This window comes from Cyphomyrmex costatus, unplaced genomic scaffold (genome assembly GCF_001594065.2).
Source record: "Cyphomyrmex costatus isolate MS0001 unplaced genomic scaffold, Ccosl1.0 scaffold273, whole genome shotgun sequence".
Lineage (NCBI taxonomy): Eukaryota > Metazoa > Arthropoda > Insecta > Hymenoptera > Formicidae > Cyphomyrmex > Cyphomyrmex costatus.
In genome coordinates this window covers 921,543-943,572 of record NW_017276833.1, presented here as the reverse complement: position 1 = coordinate 943,572, position 22,030 = coordinate 921,543, and the positions used below count along the sequence as shown (strand labels likewise).

General features: G+C 35.2%; 1 protein-coding gene across 2 annotated transcripts in view; it reads right to left on the bottom strand.

Moving 5' to 3' along the window:
- The window catches only part of sm (heterogeneous nuclear ribonucleoprotein L), a 173,938-nt gene that overhangs the window by 145,438 nt on the left and 6,470 nt on the right, over nt 1-22,030 (bottom strand). For both annotated transcript variants that reach the window (XM_018540945.1, XM_018540946.1), the window contains exon 2: nt 994-1,037. In XM_018540945.1, the coding sequence (XP_018396447.1) occupies nt 994-1,037 (44 nt within the window). The remainder of the gene's footprint in view (nt 1-993; nt 1,038-22,030) is intronic.

Sequence of the window (22,030 nt, the reverse complement as noted above, 5' to 3'; positions counted from 1 at the left end):
TAGATTTGGACTATAGGATAGCAGCAATAGGGTCAAACTTCGTGACAACCGGCTGCGTTTTAATTAATTTTCGCTGTCGCGAGGTGTATAACGCATCTTGGCGCTTATCAGGCATCCAATTCCACGCTTGAGATTCTCTTAATGGCGTGTCATTGATATAATAGTGCACAAATAAGAACGTATTTCTGAGCGCATTTGCATTTTCATTGGAAATAAAGAGCAAATATAATTTTGAAGAATCGTGTAATGTAAAATATAATTAATATAAGTAAAAAAAAAAAAATAGTTTAAATAAAGTGCGATCTGAAAGAATTAATGTATATTTTTAAAAGTTATGCTATGTATGAAATTATACCAACAGCTGAGAACGATAGAACGAGCGAATTGCATTGACTGATTTCAACTTGTTTGGACAATATTAAGTGACCAATGAGACTTACAAGACGATCGAATGGCGCCATCAATCGCGAAAGTCATTGTTCAATCAAAAGTGTTGCAAAAATTAATGGTCTACAATATGACGATATCATATCGAGCGACTCAAGATGACGGTAATAAAAGTCACTATTAATCATTAATCAAAACATTAATTAAATACAATAATTCCACTCAAAGTCACTAATCACATTCTATGTAAAAAGGTATTGTAGACTTCCGCTTTCTGCATATTGATCAATTTTTCGCAACGATAAGTAGTTCATTCGATATTAAAGTTCTATCAATTTCAATGTGTAGACCAATCGATAGAAGTATTTTTCTAACCATTCCATAATTTTTAGTACATTATTATAAGTGTAATTTCTCAGATATAAACAGATATGAGAAAAGTAAAAAGTCACAGATTATTTACCCATAATTTCACATTTTTTATTTCCCATTCTCTTTATTCACAGAACACGTTTGATGCACGTGTAATTACCCGCAATTATAATTTCGAAAACGTAAACGTCGGACTTTCTCTTCAAACGAATCGACAATGTATGCATAACTCACCTTTTTCGACGTGGTTCATCTCCGTACCCGCCATATTCGTGATTCTGCAACAAAAGAAATGAGCGACGGCGTTAGTAACTTTTCCTTGAAGACGATTCCGTTAAATCCGCACGGATAAAATATCGCTGATGGCTTTATCCGAGCGACATCATTCGCGCGCGGTCGGCAAGTTCCCTCGAAAATACGACTCTCGCGTAACTATACTTGCAAGCGGAAAGTGCGCATTTCCCGAGCAGCATGCGGTTTCCCCTCCCGGGGTTCACCTCGCAGCAACATGTGTTATGCCGTCTTCCGTCGTGTACGAGGAAAGTCGTGTAAGACAAATTTGCGCGTCGATTTTGGCTGAATTTCGATGGTCCGTGCGACGTCACCGGTGGATGCATCGCGCTTTCGGTCAGTCTATTAATACGCGTGCACGCGTCTTTTTACCATGGCACCCGAAGCGACAGAAATAGTGCAGCGGGACACCTTAGGGGCTGTGTGACGTATGGCCTTAGGTAAATTCTTGCGGCTCAATCTAAATCACGTAATTAAGGGGCGCAAAAAAGCAGGACTTGCCATTGCCACACAATCCTTCAAGTTAGAGGTTTAGAGACATCTATAACTATATAGTTTACAGTGAAAACACTAATGATCTAATTCAGGATTGTTCGCAAATTCCTCATCCTAAAATTCCATAACTTTCTCGGATTTCTAGTTAAAATTTCACGACTTTTCTTGACTTTCAACAATATTTCAAAATTTTTTGTATTTTTTCATCCTAATTTGGAAACCGTTAGTGTACGTATATTGACTCCTCAAGAATTTTAATTTTCCAGAAAGTCTTGCAAAATTCCCTGTTTTTTCCTTGATTTCCAGTTTTGTGGCAACCTTACGTCTATTAAGCTGGCACAGCCACTTCAGCACAATCAAACGCGACCAATAACACATTTTTTTGCTATTTTTTTGCTAATTTTTTGCTCTAATAGTGGCAACCTTGTGAGTTTAAGTCTTATTATTATTAGTAATTACCTAAAAAAATATTTTTCTTATATTTTTAATTGTGATTTTAATAACCAAAATTCTTTGAGAAAAATTCAGGCTTATATTCGCAAGCCATTCTTTTTCAAGATATTTTAAGTACTGTCTTAAAAAAATGCTACAACTTCGTGATTGATTTATGTGATATCTTAAGACTGGCACTTAAGACGATCTTAACAATAGATATAAGAACACGGGCTACGAAACATTGGCATATGAAAACTTTTCACTGACAACCTTATCAGAATTCTGACAACAATGAGATAATAATTAATCCTCTTAGAGAAACCAGATATCAAGATATCATCCAACATCGATTAGAACGTCAGAAATTTGATCAAAATATCGGTACAAGGACTCGTAGCAAAATTATAGACGAGGTCTTATCTATTTTTCATACCGTGAGGCAAGCCATTCTGCGACATGGCTAGTCATTGTGCTCCTGAACATAATCTACCTTGTGAAACCGCGCGCGAATGTCAATCCCTAAGCGTCTAGTCGCTTCATATCGCGTAATGCGCAGCGGGTGTAGTGAATAAAACATGAAGCGGGGGTGCATTTGTCCGTCGGAGTGACGTGTCGCTTGTCGCAGGTAAATAATTCATTCGCATTTTCCGCAACCGCGAAACAAGTGAAATCCGAGTATTCACGCGAATCCAATTATCAGTACAAGATTATCTGGTAACTTGGTAAATTCTGACACGAAGCGCCTGAAACAGCCGTACGTTACTACAACAATTGCAACGTGTTGCAACGGGAAAAATTAAAAGATAGTTTGCAGAGAAATGAAAAGAATTGCAAATTCATAACGTTCTGAATATACCACTTTAGAATCATTCCGAAACTCTATTCTGTTTAAATACAAAAGCAATTAATTCCAATTAATTTATAAATGCAGTTATATTTTTAGTATATGCTTCTATTTTTTATTTACATTAACAGATTATTGAATATTTATAAAATATCAGTTTGTGTGAATAGAAGATGCAAAAAATGAAATTTTTTTGCAACAATTATCGAAGAATAGTATATTTATTACGTATTACTTACTGTGTTTCAGTATACAATTGCATATCTAAAGATATAATTTAATACACACATACATCATACAATATACACTCAGATGCAAAAAAAAAAAGCGTACACTATAAACTTGGGAAAAATTTAATAATACATTTCGAAGTGAAGTAAATTCACTTAAAAACATGTTAATAATCTCGACTGTATAAGGAACTCCAATAATAATAACACTCTACATTTGCATTGAAAAAAATAAGTTAAAAGTTCATGAAAAAATAAGAAGGGTAGAATAATTCTTATAAATATATATTAATTAATCTTTAAGTGTTATTAAATGTTTAACGTGCAGTATCTAAATATTATATAGTACCGGCTCAAATACGGCGTGTAAAGACAAAAAACACGAACAAAGGAAATACGTAACGAAGCTCATCCAATTGTGTGTATGAATCTGCGTATGCATCATTAATGATCCGGTTACGAAATTAGCCTGAATGGCAAAGGTGACAAAGGCGGGCTGCCATTTGGTTTTCCGCGTAAAGTGAGACATTCGAGAGGCGTATCGCTTTCGCGGAACGTCTGGTCGTTAAATAATGAAGTCGTAAGATCGTGACGAGATTAACGAGCGTTTTTACTACGCCCATTGAGAAAAAGTGTTAAATGTGAATATCTATTACCAAATAAGAAATGGATAGAATTCTTATTGCCAGTCACAGTTAGATCCTTTTAATTTTCCCTTCTGTATGATGTCGTTACAAGCATGTTTGTTATTGAGATTACAGCCATTAGGATACCCGTGTTTGATTAATATCATTGTATCTCCTTCGCGGAACATCTCACTGAATAATAAACACGTAATGAATACGTACGGCGGTTTTAATAAATACCTATTCTTCTTGTCACCAGGCTGCAAGAACGTTAAGCGTAAACAAAATTTAGCGGAAATACAAAGCTATTGTTGTATTGTTAGTTGAATTGTATTGAGAAAAAGCATATACTCTTTTACGACTACACTAATAGGATTTTGTTCTATGTAAAACTGTGGAATTATGAAAAGTGCTGGAATAGAACTGTAAGACAGAATCACAAAAAAAATTTAGAAAAAAAACATAAACCACAGTAGGTGTTTCTTTTATAAACTGAGTCACTGAATTTAGGTTCGAATTTGTAAACCGTGTTGCTCCTTCACTTCCATTTTTTTTTTTAGATAATCGAAAAAAATGATGGAAAGTATGTGGAAAAATTAAAATATTTCAGGAAAGAGCAGAAGTTTTCGTTCAATAAAATGCCGCGTTAACTTTACAGCAGCCGCCGATTCTTTTCCAATTAACGCATTAAACATAACATTGCTAGCCTAACACGTTTATGGATGCAAATGGCTGGGGACACCTACTTTCAGATTTTGTAGTACACGCGATGGTGCGAAGCGTCTAGCCGGAACGACGGCATACGTTTTCACCGTTACGCGGATCCGCGAATGAGCGCAATTCGAGCGTCTCGCCGAGCCGTAATGATTTATCGCCGACGATCGCTCGTTAATTATTCGCCGCCGCGGTGTCGCGTCTGTGACTTGCGAAATGCAGCTGAACGGCCGCCGGAAAAAGAATAACCGCGCGCGAATAAGCGGTAAGAATCCGCTCGCACGGGCGGACGGCCAAGCGGAGAGAAGAGGTCCGCGTAATATCCGACCGTACCGCGTCCAAGATTCTCTCCGTCAACGGACGTTCTATAGCTCGTGCATAGCATCGCCGTTACGAGGCGGAATACCGCGGGGATCTGTCATACGTTGTTATAAACATAACTGCTATTGGCGCGCGACCAACCATGTGCTTCTCCCGCTCAATGGATGTCGCGCTGCGTCTGAGAAAAAAAAATCGCTGCACCGATCGCGCGAGATCATTCGGTGCTTTCATGTACGATAAAATATATAATATAAGATTTGTTTTCGTATTTTAACTATTGCATAATATATCGAGAAATACCGACGTGTTGTGATGAAACAATTCATTTCATTTTTTATTTATTTCCTAAAGTTTCAAATAATAAACACTGTATTAATCTAAATATTAGATGTACAAATTTTAGTTCGGTCCGTCTTTTGTGGTCGTCAAAAATGCATCCTATTTCAAAACAAAATGAATGAACGGATTAATTAAAGTATTGTTCATCGCTGGCTATTACACGGAAAGAATTATATCTTAAAATTTACCCTGAAAATACGGTAATCGTGGGACAACATTATATTTCGAAGAATTTTTATGTAAATCTCTCACATTCATTAATAAAACTACAATAAAATATAAAATAAGTATATAATTAATTTTACTGAAGTGCATGGTAAAAATTTTTAAATTTATTATATATTGTACCATAATTACTATATTTTCAGGGTAAATTTTAAGAAATCCTTCTCTCCGTGTACTTTTTCCCATCTCTCAGGCAATTTTCGAATTCCATCTCGAAAAAATTACTTGTCTTTGGAGGCGATCATCATCTTTTGGAAAACGGACCGAACTAATTTGTACTCCCAATAATTTATAAACTGATGGTTATATTATAAATAATATATTTGTATTATATATATTTATACTTTTCTTATCTCTAACGAAAATTATGTTATCGTTGTTTTATATTTATATATCGTGTATGTCGTATATTTAGCGCATATGAGACAATCATTATTCTTTTCTATGTAAAATATCCGCATGAAATTAATTCATAACTTTTTTTATATTCCAAGACGAGACTAAACACATCCTTTCAAATGCTATCACCTTATGAATGGAAATCGATTATTCATAAGCGGTATGCAAAAAAAATCGTGTCGCTGTTGCATCGTTCAGCTAAGTTTTGAAAAAGCCATCTTGAATGATAAACGCAGGATACCAATGTTCTCTATTTAAAGTTTTCGAGACTCGACATAAAAGTCTATAGGTATATAACAAATTTATTTAAGGATAAAATATACAAAATGATAATCAATAACATTAAAAAGGGCGAAGTAAGAGTCAAATTACAATTAAAAATCTAAATTTCTCTGATAATTTATTCGTTTAATTAAACGCTTTAATTAAAAATTACGTGATATTCTTCGCAATATATTAGAATAAATTATCAGAGAAATTTAGATTTTTAATTGTAATTCGACTCTTACTTCGCCCTTTTCAATGTTATTGATTATCGCTGTATAAAAGAGCCCTTGAATCTTTCAATTTATTTGTATACAAAATGATCGCAGATGCACAGAACGTGAAACCGTCGGCAACTTGTTCCCATCTGAACACGCGGCAGGTTCGTCGCAGAGGCGTTGCTCCTGTTTGTAATCTCTTTATCAGCACGTGGCTGGCACGCAGCCAATCGACTTTCTCCCCGGTACAGAGAGCAGCAACCTATTCGGCTCTTACACTTCGCTTCGATTTGCTCTAACCGCACCGTTCTAGATCGGCTAGAGCATTGACCGGGAAGAGAATAGACGTGTAATAACGTAACACGCGCGCACCTCCATGAATATTGCCGATCGATTGAACTGTCGTTCGAATTCAAATCGATTGACGAAATAGCGAGTGATTCACAAGATATGCCCCTCGAACAGAATCCGATTCCAATTAACGTGTATTAAGATCGAGCGAAATCGGCCAAAAATGAATATTAATACCAAAATAGTAGTCTTCTCAATTTGTAATTCAGTCCTAAGTCAACGTAGAACAATTTAGAGGAAGTACTTCAATAAAATCACTCTTCCAATTTCCTCGAGTATAAAAGAGAAGTAAAGGTTAAAAAAAAACTTGGCTTTCATAGATATATACAGAGTTAAAAACAATGTTATTGAACCATCAAAGTAATTATGACGCTCAAGGTGATCGTTAGAATGTCAAAATTTCGCAGCATCGCTCTCGTCATGCTTGAGATTCCTAATTAACGTAATTAATTTGATGGGTAGTTATCTTCAGATCTGTACTCTTAGTCACATTTTTTTTTTGCAAAACCCTTCGAAACTTCCGCGAAACCATTCTTTCCATTATGGAAAAATCCATACGTTCATGTTTGTAAGGATTGTTAACATTTAATTTACTTTTTTCGCGCGAATGTGAGCAACGTGAACTTTGTGGAATAAAATTTGTTCAGGAACCTTAAGCAAGTTTACACACTCTCTCTCTCTCTCTCTCTCTCTCTCTCTCTCCCGTCTCCTCCTACGCTTACACACCCACGGATGTTATCGAAATTCTGATAAACGAGTCTTTAAAAGAGTTTCACACACACACACACACACGTATACAGAATTTCACAATGACCGGTGGAACTTGGAAGATCCTAACGTTCCGCACGTTATTTTATCTTGTAAGTTCACTCGTTCGAGAATTGCATTTCCTATTATGATAATCAATTGCGAAGTCGCGCATTTTCCTACACAATTTCTAGCTATGGTGCTTTACTTTCTAGTACACTTACAAAATTTCGGTACAATTGAGTATTTAGTTACCGGTTCACAAATTCTAAAATTCTGATAATTTATTTAATTTCTACACCGATTTTGTATAAAGTACCCATTCAGTACATTTTATTCAATCTGACATTTTCTGGACAAAAATCCTGAAAAATTTAATAATTATTCTTAATAAAGCGAAATGCAACAAAAATACTTTATTATTAAAATAATGCTTTACCTTATCGCTGTAAAAATAATACTGTAACAAAAACTTGTTTACTCTCGATTCATTCAAACGCTATTAAATTATTCATGTCTACCAACTATTTCTATAAAATTATTGTACACGATATATGTACGTTTGACGCTACAAGTAAAATCTGTGAAATTTTTAATATTTATATATTATTTCGCTTATGCTATACTAATTTGTGTACAAGCAATTTGCGAAATATTCGCGTTGGAATCCAACGCCGTGCATTTCTCAAAGGGAAATTAACGCGTAATAAAGCATAACGACGAGCGCAACGCGAGTTAATGAATCGGGCGAATAAATAGTAACACGTAGCATGCGATTTCTTGGAAAATGCATAGGCGAACCGGTTAGATGTTACGTGCGTCGAGTTCTCGCGCGAATTCCCTCGAGTGCGCTCGTTTTTGTGTATGTGTGTGTGTGCGTGTGTGTGCGTGTGTGCAATCGCCATGCCCCAATTATCTTGTCGGCTATGAATTACGTACGGACCTCCAGCCACGTCGGCATTCTCGGCAGGACGAAACTTTTCGTGCATTTCGTGTTAATTTCGCAACTGAACAGCTGGTGTCTTCTCACATTTTGGGGACGGCAGGGCGAGAGAAGTGCGCCAACTACGAACTTATCCTTCAAAAAAAAAAAAAAAAAAAAAAAAAAAAGGAGAAGCACCGAAATTCTCACCAGGACGTAACACGAAAAGTTCGATTCCGCGACACTTTTAATCCACCATCGTTTTGCGTTCTTGTCGCGTGCCGCGTCGCAATTTCCGATTCACCTTTAAACTTCCTAGCTTCCACCGAGATTTTTGTTCCTCGTAGAAATTTAAGTTTTTATCCGGATATTTTAAGTTCTGATAGCGACTTTAAAATCAAGACTAGAATCGAAAATAATGCAGAATAATGTTAAACTTGCTTTTAGAAATTTATCGTAGAAAAAAATTCAATTGTACCATAAAATTTAACTATAATTCCTAGTCATTTTCGGTACCAACTACATGTTCACGATAGAACTATCTATAAATATATAATTATTATTACCAACGTCACAGAACACCGTAACAATTATAAAAAATTTTCCAAACGTTTTTTTTCTTTATATAGATAATACGGCTTATTTTATCCATATTTCTACAATAACAGACCTCCTTCGTATAATAAATCACTTCCAAACATTAAATTTAAAAGTAAAAAGACATTATTATGTACAGCTAAAGTTTAATTTATATAAAGAAAACTGTTGCTTGTTCCTAAAAACAACGAAGAACGACGATACCAGCTTCATTTACCTTCTTTATGCGAGTCGGAATTTGCTAAACGTACTATTTGGGGCATTTGGGCGATTCTAAATCACGTCTAGTCGTCCGAGACTATATTTCGTCACGGCAAATTGATTCTGAACGCAATTATTAGAGCAGAACAATGCACGTCGCCAGCATACCAGCGCCACACGTTAACCGGATCGGCTTAATTTCTCTTTTTCTCGAATACCAGCCGTCGCTTGATGTTCAAGACAGAATTCGTCTGTCGTCAAACGACGTTTCCTGGCTCTGAAAACCAGGTTCGAAAATATTTCAGACACGCCTCGCGTGCCTCCGCGACGACGACGCGTCAATCCTTTCCACCACGAACTTTTAACCTTCTCTATATTTTTTCACGACTGATTTTCTTCATCTAATATAATAACAAGGAAATTGCTATTTATTCAAATTTTACTCCACGCCTGTTCTTCTATACTAACGTCGTGGCAACTCTTTCGATTACTTTACACTTACACAAAAATTAACGATATCAATGTGAAGCAATGGACGACCTATAATAAAAAAAATAAAGATAACTCTAAGACAGCATTAACTTTTTTTTTTAAGAAAGTATTTTATAATAAATTGGTTTATCAATATTTTTTAAAAACTTGCTTATAAAAGGTAAACAGTTTCCTTTTTCATTAAAGAAAGAGGCACGAATTTAATACTGATGATAGTTGCAAGGAAAGAGAAAAAAAAACGAAAAAATATAACAGAGCGGAATTAAAACACAAAAGCAGTTCGGAAGCATTATTACAGAATGGCAGCATTATAATTATCGTTAACTTGATTAAATTACTGCGTTTGCGTAGTTCAATACAATGATAATTCGGTTAATTATGAGTCTGTTATGACGTAATAATTATATTATGGACGCTGAATATGGATGAGTTGTGATAATAATCTCTGAAATGAGCGGATGTATGTATTTTATCGGATTTAACGCTTATCTAATCTTTTCGTGTGTTGCGTTTTAAAATCATACATACCATAAAATCAGACGTTAGACAGCTCCGCTGTAATAAATCGTTCACCGCGTATACTAGGAATTCTAATTTTCCCCATACTCTAAATACGTTCGTTACAAATTATGTTTATTCTGATTAGCGTCACTATTACAACCGTGTATAATCCGAATTATAATTATCAGAGATTTGCCGCATAATGTAATATTATGTATTTAATAAACAGATGGTACAATAATATGACACGACGACACAATACACCTAATAGAGAAATAATCTTTGACAAATATGGCAAAATCAACTTATTGTTAGTGTTGTTTAACAAAGATTGAAAATCGATCGTGAGAATTTCTTTCATTGAGGATACAGAATTTTTAAAAAGTAGTTCAAAGTAAGGCATCATAAATACGTAGGCGACACGAAATTTTATGGCATAATTAATCCAAAAACTTTATCACGTGAAAAACATTCGGTCTAACGAATGTTTAGCGAACCAGATTTTTAATCGCATTAAACTTCGTGAAATCAATAATTCTATTATTCTTGTCATATCTCTTTCTCTCTCTCTCTCTCTCTCTCTCTCTCTCTGCTTCTCGTTGCTCTTGAAATATTCGTATCCAGCTTTGAGCAAACGGAAGAAATCTCGCAACGATATAGAGAATCGAAAACGGGAAAAGCGAGCGTCATTCGGTGCGCCGAACGCAATGCGTTCCAATTCCGCAGCAACTTCTCTCTCGAGGCCTTAATTCCATTTAACTCGATACCGTAAATTTTCGCACCGTGTATACGTGGCGTCGGTCGCGCGGCACCTCGCCCAGCCCCTCGTCTCGCCCGGGCGTTCGTGTAAACAAGCGATAACGAGATACGACGATGACGCCAGGAGTTCAGGGCTTCGCCTCGCGAGATAATCTACATACCGGCGCGCGCCGGCCCGCCTAGAGGTGATTCAACACGAAAAGAATGATGGGACCCGCCAAAAATAATTCCGCCGAAACATTTCATTTACGTTCTGTTGAATTCCGCGAGAGAGACTCGGTTACTCCTACATTTTCGAGGATTTCCTGCAAAAAGCTCTGTTGAATGCCGCGGGTTTTTTTTTCTCTCAATACCGAACATCTTGGTTTATATAACCGTAACAATTTCTGTTCCATCGGATGTTTAAGCTTGTGTTGAATAATGTTTCTTTCCTCGGAAAAATATTGAATAAATACTTACGGAATATTTTAATTGGTTTCAAAATGTAAATCTTGATTTTCCAAAACTTGTATCAGTCTTCAATTTTACAACAACGAGACAGAATCTTTCGCACGGTACCAAAAAGTACGTCGCGGTAAAGGAAATGTGGGCGGCGGGGGAAATAAAAAGTTGACGAAATATAAATTTAATACAATCGGATAAAAGGCACACCTGCGTCGCTGCGAGAGTGCGCGCGCGGCTTTCCGTCTTTCGGAATTCCGTGCATTCTGGTTGCCGGCGGCGGCGGTATGGATGTGCGTCGCATGGCGCATAAATATGTAGATGGATATTATTCGCGGCTGGCAGCGCTTCGAAAGAGAAGCGAAAACTTCCGCGGTACGGATATAAACAACGGTTGTTGCGCGGCTGCGTCCATCCGAGACGCAATGCAATCCTTCCGAAAGAGCGTGAGCGAGCTTGTATGATGTAACACGCGCACGTTCCTTCGGATACGATAAGGCCACCGACGGCGGGCGAAAGCCGAAACGGGAGAAGGAAATGCGAGCCCTCGCGCGCAATTTTCGGGGGGATCCCGATATCAGGCAGCTAAAGCCGTAATCGCACTATAGCGATTGCGCGAATTGCGATTGACGCGCGATTGAGGATTACTTTTGATTCAACCGATCAGAGCAAAGTAGTCACTCAGGGGTTGCCACAAATTTTTAATCGTAAAATTTCCCGCGACGTTTCCCTGATTTACTGACAAAATTTCGAGATTTTCCCTGACTTTGAATATAATACATATTTTGCAATGTTTGTTGTACTTTTATCATAATACGGAAAATGTTAAAGTATTCTGTTGATCCAACAATGTAACATATAGATGCACATTTTCTTGAAGAAACGAATTTAAAAAAAAAAAAAAAGGTAGTCCAAGCCAATCCATAGAAGTACAAGGCAATATAAATTTATTTACAGCTATTTTATTTCCCCTGACAAGTGTGCTAAATCCCTGACATTTCCCTGACTTTCCTGATTTTTGTTGGCAACCCTGTCACTGATTGCTTTGCTCTGACTGATTGAAAAGCAATCCTCAATTGTCAATCACAATCGCACAATCGCTAGTGTGATTACGGCTTAACGTGATTTCTCGTCGCAAATTCTTTTTTCGAATCACGCACATCTTCCGGATATACGACGATGACACGCTTTGCAGACGTTTAAAAACATTAGGAAGCTAGAGAGCAAAAAGTGATTGAGATAAGCTAAAAAATATGACGAGAATAATTAATTAAGTTGAATAATTGATACAATTATGTCACGATCTGTCACTAATGTCGTTATGTTTCGGACATCAAAGTGATTTAGATCGACGTTCCCTTCGATAAACGGTGAAATCAAGGTAAAACGCGTTTAATGGTTTTTAGCAAATTGCCTTCTTTTCTCGAAGGTACTTTTGCAACTGAAATTTGCTTTCGCGTTTCGCGCGGACGATCTCAATGCCCCATATTTTCTAACTGATGCAAATGGAAAAAGTAATGGAGCGAAATAAGAACTTTTTAATGAAACCCCGTTTGTCTGTTGCGAAAGTAATTTAGTTATTGTTTCCCGTTTCTATTGTTATCGGTACAAGTCTTACGAAATGATCTTTCTTTAATTCATTCGTTGCAAAGCACGACGCTCGTCTCTCCCTTGCTATTAATAAAGACATCTCTTTATAATGGCAATGAATAGCAGAGCGTAAGAACTTTTCGCTTATGAAAACCTTATCAAATTCCGCGGTAGAATAACACATTCAACGTGAAACGTTTCTCAAATTCGCGAGTTTCATGTCAAACTTTAGCTTATTAAGTTCAAGTTAACTTTAAGTTACGGACCGTCTTGGAAAATCACGCGAGGCTTTTCGCAGCGCGCTGCAGAAAGACGCTATACATGTACAATGACGATGCTAAAATAATATTACGCACTTGGCGAACGTACATCGTGAAATCGATTCAATTATTCGTGGCGATGACGAGCTGTCGATAAAGAGTTTAACCTATGATTTCCGTGGAAATGGCAATGCTTCCTGACGAAATGACGGAAATATCGCAGGTAAACGAACGATAAGCAAGCAAATGCAATTTCTCGTTTATGTTAACGGAAATATCTATCGTCAGGTGCGAATTTCTGAACGAAAAGAACCACGTAGAAAAACATCATTCTGTTGCTAAGTGAATACTCAATTTGCTTTCTTCTTCTTAAATAATGGTTATCCTTAGTAAAGAATTTATTGTTTCCCCTTTTATTTTTTGACTCTACGCGATTAAAAATTTTAATGTTATGACTCGTAACTTGTCTTTTTAGTCTATTACTTTATGTTTGATACTAAGAGTCCTTTAATTACCTTATTTATTTATTAGTAAAGAATATTTTGTTAACAATAATCTTAGAATGTACCGATTACAAACATTAATTAAGTATAACTCAAAATATACTCAAAATAAGAATTTGCTTTGTTTTGAAGAATATTTGGAACTCATGGTCCGATTTGGAACTCATAGTTCCAATGGGACAGCATTATTCAACAAACAAGAAATTCTGATACAGTTAATGAGAAAAATTAATTCAATCAACATGAAATTCTGGTAGAAGTTACGAAAACAATTGTTCGATCGATAATAAATTCTGGTACGATTCACGAGAAAATCTATTGATAAGAAATTCTGGTAAATTTAACTAGAAGGAATTAAATCAAATTTATCCGATAATTATCGCAAGAATTCTAATTCGTCTGTTTTTGAACGGACATGCTGATTGTTGAATCTACTAGATTTCCAAGTAATCCAACCAAACTCTTTTTTTTCATTGTCATAATTTAATTAATATTTTACACTGAATAATCTCATACAGTATTTTATATTCATAACAGAGACAAAAGTACATGTCGATTTTATAATGTAAAAATTTTCCAAATTTTTTTGCAACTAAACCATAAGAGATTACATTCTAAAATCGAAAAGAAAAGAAGAAGAACTTGTCAACTACTAGTAGGTATCTTGTTATCATAATATACATACGATATCTCGTTAAATTTATGTAATGACAACTCAAAGCAGTTTACCTTTTTAGCTCATTACGCGCAAAAGCATCCAATTACACGTGCAAACTGGTTCACGTGTATCGATTAAATCACACGTATAAAAGTTACATCAAGAAAAGGAATTATAAAAAAAAACAAAGAAACTAACTACGTAAGCAAACTAGCTTTTACAGTCTCGATACTCTTAAGAGGCGACAAAGCTTTCAAACTAATGGCTTTTGTGTGAAACAAACGACGTATTATATCACACGCTTTCAAATTGGAAAAATTTTATCTCTATGCGTTCTGTAATAACCTATTATGCCTATTCTGGAAAATTTAGAATAGACAGGATGCTTTACAAATGTTAATCGAGTTGCGAATTCGAAAAGATGCATCAGGTTGCTGCGGGCGTACGTCTGATTCTAACGCCAGTGAAATCAAAAGAAGGCGATAGAACGCAGAACGTGCGGGAAAATTGCATTTGCATTCGCGCAAATACTCGATAGAGAGAGAGAGAGAAAGAGAGAGAGTAATTCGCATGCAGAAACATACTCGTCCGGCGCGATTAAAATTCTCAGCGCCATATCGCAGTTTGCGCGCCTTTATTGATTACGAACGAACATCTGGCTCGCGTTTCACGATCTGCACGGACAGCATCGTGAAATCTGCACCGCCTGCGGATCACAATCGATTTCAAAGCCGATCTTGATGCTGAAAGCCGTTTCATCCGGATTAAGAAAAAAGCTGCGCGAAAGCTGCATTGTGAAGGAAAGGAAAAAAAAAAAAAAAATATTTCATGCGTTGCGCGCGTAAAATGTTCCAACAAAAAAATATCATAATGAATCGACACGCGACACGAAGTTTGACGTTACTCGGGAGATTTTAGAAGCTGCTATGGAGTCACTCCAGTAAACCACTTCACTCTCTAATTAACGTTTTTCCAAATTAAAAGCGATTAATTAAAACAGCACTCTCCTCGTCGCTGCCAAGAATTTTCTTAACGAAGACAAAAGAGGCGGCGTAGACATATTTTGGGCGATTACGTAGTGGGGTTGCGTAATGTAAATTTTAAAGAACTGCTCTTGAAAGGCGCGGCTCGTTAACGAGGGTGAGTGACTTTATTTCGGTGCTGTTATTTCGGGCTGCGTAAATACCGAAATAAAATGTAGCAACCGAGAAGGCGCGCGAAAAAAATACGCGCACTTCCGCCTCGAAATACCATGTCCGATGTGAAACGACGTGATTTGCGGAAAAGCGTGATTTCGCACTGGGAAAAATGTTTTGTATAATACGACTTGCAAGATATTTTTTACCTTTTAATTGAAACAATTTTTGTTCAAATCGAATTTAGTTGCAATTTTTGTAAGTCATATCATACGATACGTTTCTCTCACTGTCGATACGCTCCTTTCCGTCTCATTTAACAGAATCGATTCTTGTACCATTCTAACTACAATACTGGTATTCTATATAGTAACATAAAAAATATTACTGAATAAATACAAACTTCTGTATGATACTTGACGGCTATATATATAAGTCTTGAAAAAGTTCCTTAATTAAATGAGATTATTAAAATGAATTTATGAATTTATGTCTCGCAAAATAATTACATTATATTATTAAATTTCCTGTTCTTTAACGAGAAATATGTATATGTATTATTTCTAAATCCCCAAGTTAACGTGACCTACATCCAGACATAATGCGCCCGCAAAAGATTAACCTCCCGTAATTAGGAAGACCTCTGACTGAGCAACATGCCAGCAGGATCGTCTTTATGCTACCACAGCTTCCAACATAATTACGACTAATATTTCTAATACTAAACTTTGATCATTTTAGCTCTTCTCAAGGATAATAGTGAGTTTTTCCGTTTTCACGAAAAGATAAATAAATTGAAAACTCGTCATGACCGACGTCTAAACGTGTCTCTCGTCAACAAAACATAAGGCTGGGTCCACAACCTCTCTTTAAGAGGCCCTAAGCCGTAAGAAATTGACCAATCATAGTTGAATGCGAGAAAAATAATCGACTGTGATTGGTCAATTTTCTTACGGCTTTACTGCTTAGGGCCTCTTAAAGCGAGGTTGTGGATCAAGCCTACACAGAGAGAAAAAAATGGTTGGAACAACCATAAATTAATAATTGTTTTGACTATATGAAATATAGTAACTCGAACATTAAATTATGATCATAATGACTATAATATATTTTTTAATTACTATTACCACATGTAATGTAAAGAGTAAGCGAATATTGGAAAAATGGTTACATTAACTGTAATTATGATTGCAATTACTATACATAAAAATGATTATTCTATATTTATCATCCATACTTTACTATACTAATATTTGAAATTATCAGAATTTATAGTACAATTTTTATACCGTTTGGTAGAAACTATACATATAAGGTCATTGTTACTAACATTATAGCAATAATAACTATAAAAATGATGCTCCTAACCATAATTATTTTACCATGCAATTATAGTCACAAATACGATATACTTTTCTCTCAGTGTATGGCATTTAATAGCGAGAGACAGATGAGAGAGATTTTGGATTGTCCTTTCATTGCCTCGATAACTATGCGGGACTTCGGTTTAACGAAGCGGGATGAAAGCTGCATTTGCGTCGAGAAAACGGAAGGTCTGCACGCGCACACGAGTCCATCAGTCATTTGCAATTCCGAGATACGAGTTCGCCGAACGCGATGTTCCAGTTGAGACGAGGCAGTAGGCTAGGAATTTATTGGACCGCTCGGGATGCGAGATTACTTCCACGTGGTGGGAAATTTGTCGTCCCTTCGCAGGCGATGGATACTCCATGAATTTCTCACGAGAATCCCGCGCGTGACGTATGATTTCGATTACGTGCACGTCGACGCATTGTTTTCATCATGCCCTCAGTGAATGCGAGTCGTAACGTCGACAGCTGTTGACCACAAATATGCGCACAAATTATTACGAGCGACCCGCTAATAAATTAATTAGCAATGCTTGTAATAATTTTAAAGTAATTTTACGGATAGATTCGCAAAACAACGAAATAAAAAAATTTAGTTAAGATTTAATAAGTTTGACTGAAGATTCGACAAGACTTTTCGAAGTTTGTACCGAAGTTTGAGCAAAGAATTAGCGGGAGAAAAAAAAAGAAAGTATTATAGCATTACAATGTGAAAAAGTTGGCAAATAAAAGTAAATTCTCATCGATTATTGCTAGACTGAAAAAATGTACTAAATTTTAAGAAATCATTTGTTTAAATAGCATCAATTAAATACTTACTAAATATAATAATACATTTATTTGGTACAAGAACCATTAATTTCATTTAACAATAATTGTTCTTTACTGATTTATTTGTCGTAAGTGAATGTTCAGTTGGCACATAAAATAAATATTTATTAAAGTTTTAGTGATTTTTTTCTCTCGCAGTATAATAACGTCTAAAATATATTTTTTATTTTTTTACAATTAAAAGTACACGCCGTCCTGTCGTTAATAATAATACGAATTATTTGGAAGCAGCGTGTAACGTTTGTAGCCTCGCGACCGTGGCAAATTAATGTTCACGGGAAATCATCGCGTTCACAGAAGTATCCAATGCAACAGTGTGCCGTGGTTAACGAGATCAAACCGAGAATGTACAGAGTGAGAGAGACTCGCTCTGTGAACTCCGATTCCAAACATTCGCCACGGTGACGGTGAATCGTCTTTCCACGTAAGATACATCATCAGTGCCGAAAGTTACTTCGAGGCGAACACGCGTGCACAGATCCCGCGGTATTCGAACACAGTACAAGTAAAGTGTATAACAGCGAAGATATTTCGGTGGTCGTGACACACCGAGAGAAATTTATAAAACGAGGAAACAGCGCCGTCAGATTCGAGAGACGGCATGATTTCGCGTTTGCCGTTGGCAGACTCGACCGATACCGCGATTTTCATTCGGGACACCCAGAGATGCGACTTTCATATATCGAGAGTGAAAAATATGGTTATCTCTCCCTTTGGGTAATCGTATTTTTATTCATTCGGTAGGGTAGAGCAAACAGGTGACAAATGTGAAGGTCGATCCTTGTTCGTTCGTGCGATAGAAATGCGGCCACTGCACTAGAAATAGAGACTTCAGTGTAAGGCACACAAAGTACGCGTTATTATTTTTATAATGTCTGTTCTTTGAATTTTCTGGCTATATCGAGGCGACTTTTCTTACCTATAAAATTGGATATAAGGGTCTGTTTTTTTTACTGCCAAGTTAGGGTGCCTTCCATTTGACGACACAGTCGATAGAAATGTCATTCTATCTTTACTTGCTTTCCATAAATAACAAAGGCAGAACAATACTTAGTTGATTTGTATCACTAACAATATAAGTAAAAGGCATCTTTTGATATATTATATATACTTTTGAAACTTACAGACAGATTACGTTACGTTTACGCGGCTCGATTTTATGCCAAAGTTATAACATTGATGTCATGAAACTGACCAATCATAATTATTTCTCTGAAGATGGAATGATATGATTGGCAGTTTCATAACATGGATAAAATCTTTTGAGTTTCCAAACTATTAAACTACGTTGTAAAATCGAAAACAAAAGAAAAATAATGTTATATCTCGTGATGACAAAAGAAATACCGTGTATAAGGCAAATGCTCATCTTTCAATCATTAATCTTTCAATTATCTCTTTTAAAATAATCAATTTTTTAAAAATAGGTAATAGATAATTAACATAGATGTTTCGACATCTTGAAACAAAATATTTATTTAATAATTTTTCTTTACGTCATACATGTTGCACTAAATATATAAGAAAACAGTTTTGAAGCACCTTTATCATATTTTATCATTTCGAAAGAAATGATGAGAATCTCTTTTAATAGACATCAACATACCTAATTAAATCTCGAGTAAACTTGAAAGAAATTGAAAAGTGCACGTTCAGAGATAGTAGGGAGTCTATTATTGATTCGAAAGTTTTTTTTTTCTTTTTCAAATTTTCCCACATGTGAATCCGCGCGAAAACCTGAAGTACATTTCTCCAGAATATTCCGTGTATGCGACGAATGAGTAAAAATGATACGAGAACCGGCGCAGGACGGCTAGAAAAGTTGCGACTGTGTATATGCGAAACGCATCTTCTACTGAATGACGTCGCTTGTAAAAGCTGGCGACGAAAACTCGCGCGAGCAAGCGGATTCGCTTCAGAGAAATATCGTGACTACCCGCTACAAACACTTATTCACACACACACACACACACATATCCACGTGTCACGGCGCATAGAAAATTTATGCTTCCGTCATACATTCATCAAGCGGGTCTCTTCATTAGAAAAAAAGATGAGTGATTGAAATTACGCAAAGAGGTCAACTATCTTTAAGGTTTAACATGACAACCTGCAAAGATAATTTTACACATTTAACATGATGTAATATTCATTCGTTATTAAATATTAAATACAAATTTTGAATGCAAATGATTCAATTAATTATTACATATTTTTGAGCTTAATTTCCTAAAGAAATCATGACATAATATATCGTTATACATTCTATATTTACGTAAATAATATAAAATAAGATAGATAATAACAAAAATTATTACAAAAAGTGTTATAATTTTATGAAAAATATAATTATTTTATACAATGTAACTTTATCTCTTAAATGTGTCATGTTGCCTTTAATCTTACGATCAATATAAACAAAAAAAAATATATTAAAGATTATTACCGTGAAAAAATAAAAAATATATAATAACAGCAAGACCGACAATTGTTCGGCGCGCAGTTTAGAAAGACTACATATATCAGTATATAAATTCACGTGAAATTATATGTGAAATTATACTAACAAGATCCACTGCTATAGACTTCGATTCATATTAGTTATGTTATTACATTGACGGTCCTTTAAAATTTAATATTGTAAATAATAAAATATAATTTGATACATTATCATTTTAGATCAAATTAAAGATTAAAGTGGTATATAAGATGCAGCAAGTTTAAACAAGAGAATCGATTTGCCATTTTAGAAATTTATGCCCAAAGTTCAAGCTTTCGGAGCAAGTAAATTTGCTTTCGCAATCTACTTTCCGTCCGATTGTGTTAACACTGCGAGTTTCCGTGTGTCCCGCAAGGAACGATCGACATCAAATCTTCTTCCGAGTGCGCAAAGGACGCCGTGGCAAATATTTATTCGCCACTCTTTTTTTTTTTTTTTTTCAGACGGACATAACGGTAACGGAAGATGAGGAATTTATCGAGCTGGAGTCACAAAATTTTGGGAAACAAAAATATTTCTGCTGCACAAAAATAAATGTTTGTAGAACAAGATCAATATTTAAGTGTAAACGTGCATCTCGATAAAAGAAAATTTGGAGGGAAATAACTAAACTGAAGAATACGTTTGCGTTTTGTTTTTCGATGAATCGCACAGACAACTAATACATCTCTCAATAAATTATTCTTTCTATTTTTCCAACCGTCCGATGAATTATTCAAATAGGAATAATAATGGAACGTCAACCTATATGCCGACTGGATTATAACTTCGAGTGATGATGAAATATTAATAAACAGGGCACAGGCAACGACACCGAGACATTCGTATCCATATTTCTGTCCAACATTTGACAACTGAGAAAACCTGATTTAATTCAGACTATTTCCAAGTCACTTTTAAAAATTAATTATATTTAATCACATTTAAACGTTAATTATAAAGATTATTGATACAGTGATGTCATTAGACTATAAGACTGTTCTAGATTTGTATCTGACGTTTATGAAATAAAATTAGAAATAATCTGTATAATCTAGATATTTTTTGTGCAAGCAATATTTCCTCCGAAATAAAGAAGGACAAAATCCGGTTTTTTTTCTTAAAATATCTTGTTAAAAAAGTATTACATTTGATAATGTAATGAGACGTTGAAAAGTAACTTTAAATTTTTTACGTTTTATAGTCTAAATTAGTAAAAAAAAATTTTGGTCTGAGCGGAAGGAATAAAAATATAATTGCAGCGGATTTATTAGAAAATCATAAATTCAAGTAAAAATCAATCAAGTAAATTGAGAATTTAGCAAAAATGAAGAAACGCCAGCGAAACTTATTTTCTTTTAATATAATAATGTGGAAACTCTCTTATCTTCTACAATTGCTTCTTTTTCTTTCTTTAAATGGAAATACGGTAGAAAAAGCATCTACTTACATGAGGTATGTTTGTCTTGCTTAAAATTTAAAAAATGTTTAACTTTGTACTTAAAATAAAATAAATATATATTCGGACGTTTTGAAGAGAAAGAAAACGAAGATGCTTTAGTGTAAGAAGTGCAAACAAAAAATGCGAACAAATCTATTAATTAAAATTCTAGTAAAAAATGGACAAATAAGAATTCAATTGTTAAATCTGTTATAATTCTAATCAAGATAATTTATAGATACTCAATTATGATGACCGAAATTCTGATATATTGATCAGACTCTACTAGTTCATTTTTTTTTTATTTTCAGCCAGAAAATTTTTTCAGTATAATAATGAGAATTTTAAACATAACGCGACAAAAAGCCGCGAGTCAAAAAACCAATACGCGTAGAATAAAACACCTGGTGCATTCAACTTATTAGCAAATATAAACATGCAAAAAAAATATTACACGTTCTATTACATCAAATACATTTTCCCAGCGATTATTGATGGTAACAGTATATTAAGAAGAATCGTGAGATAATGACAATGACCTTGTGACTGGCAATGTACCTGAAGTCATCAATTAACGATAGAGCCATCGAT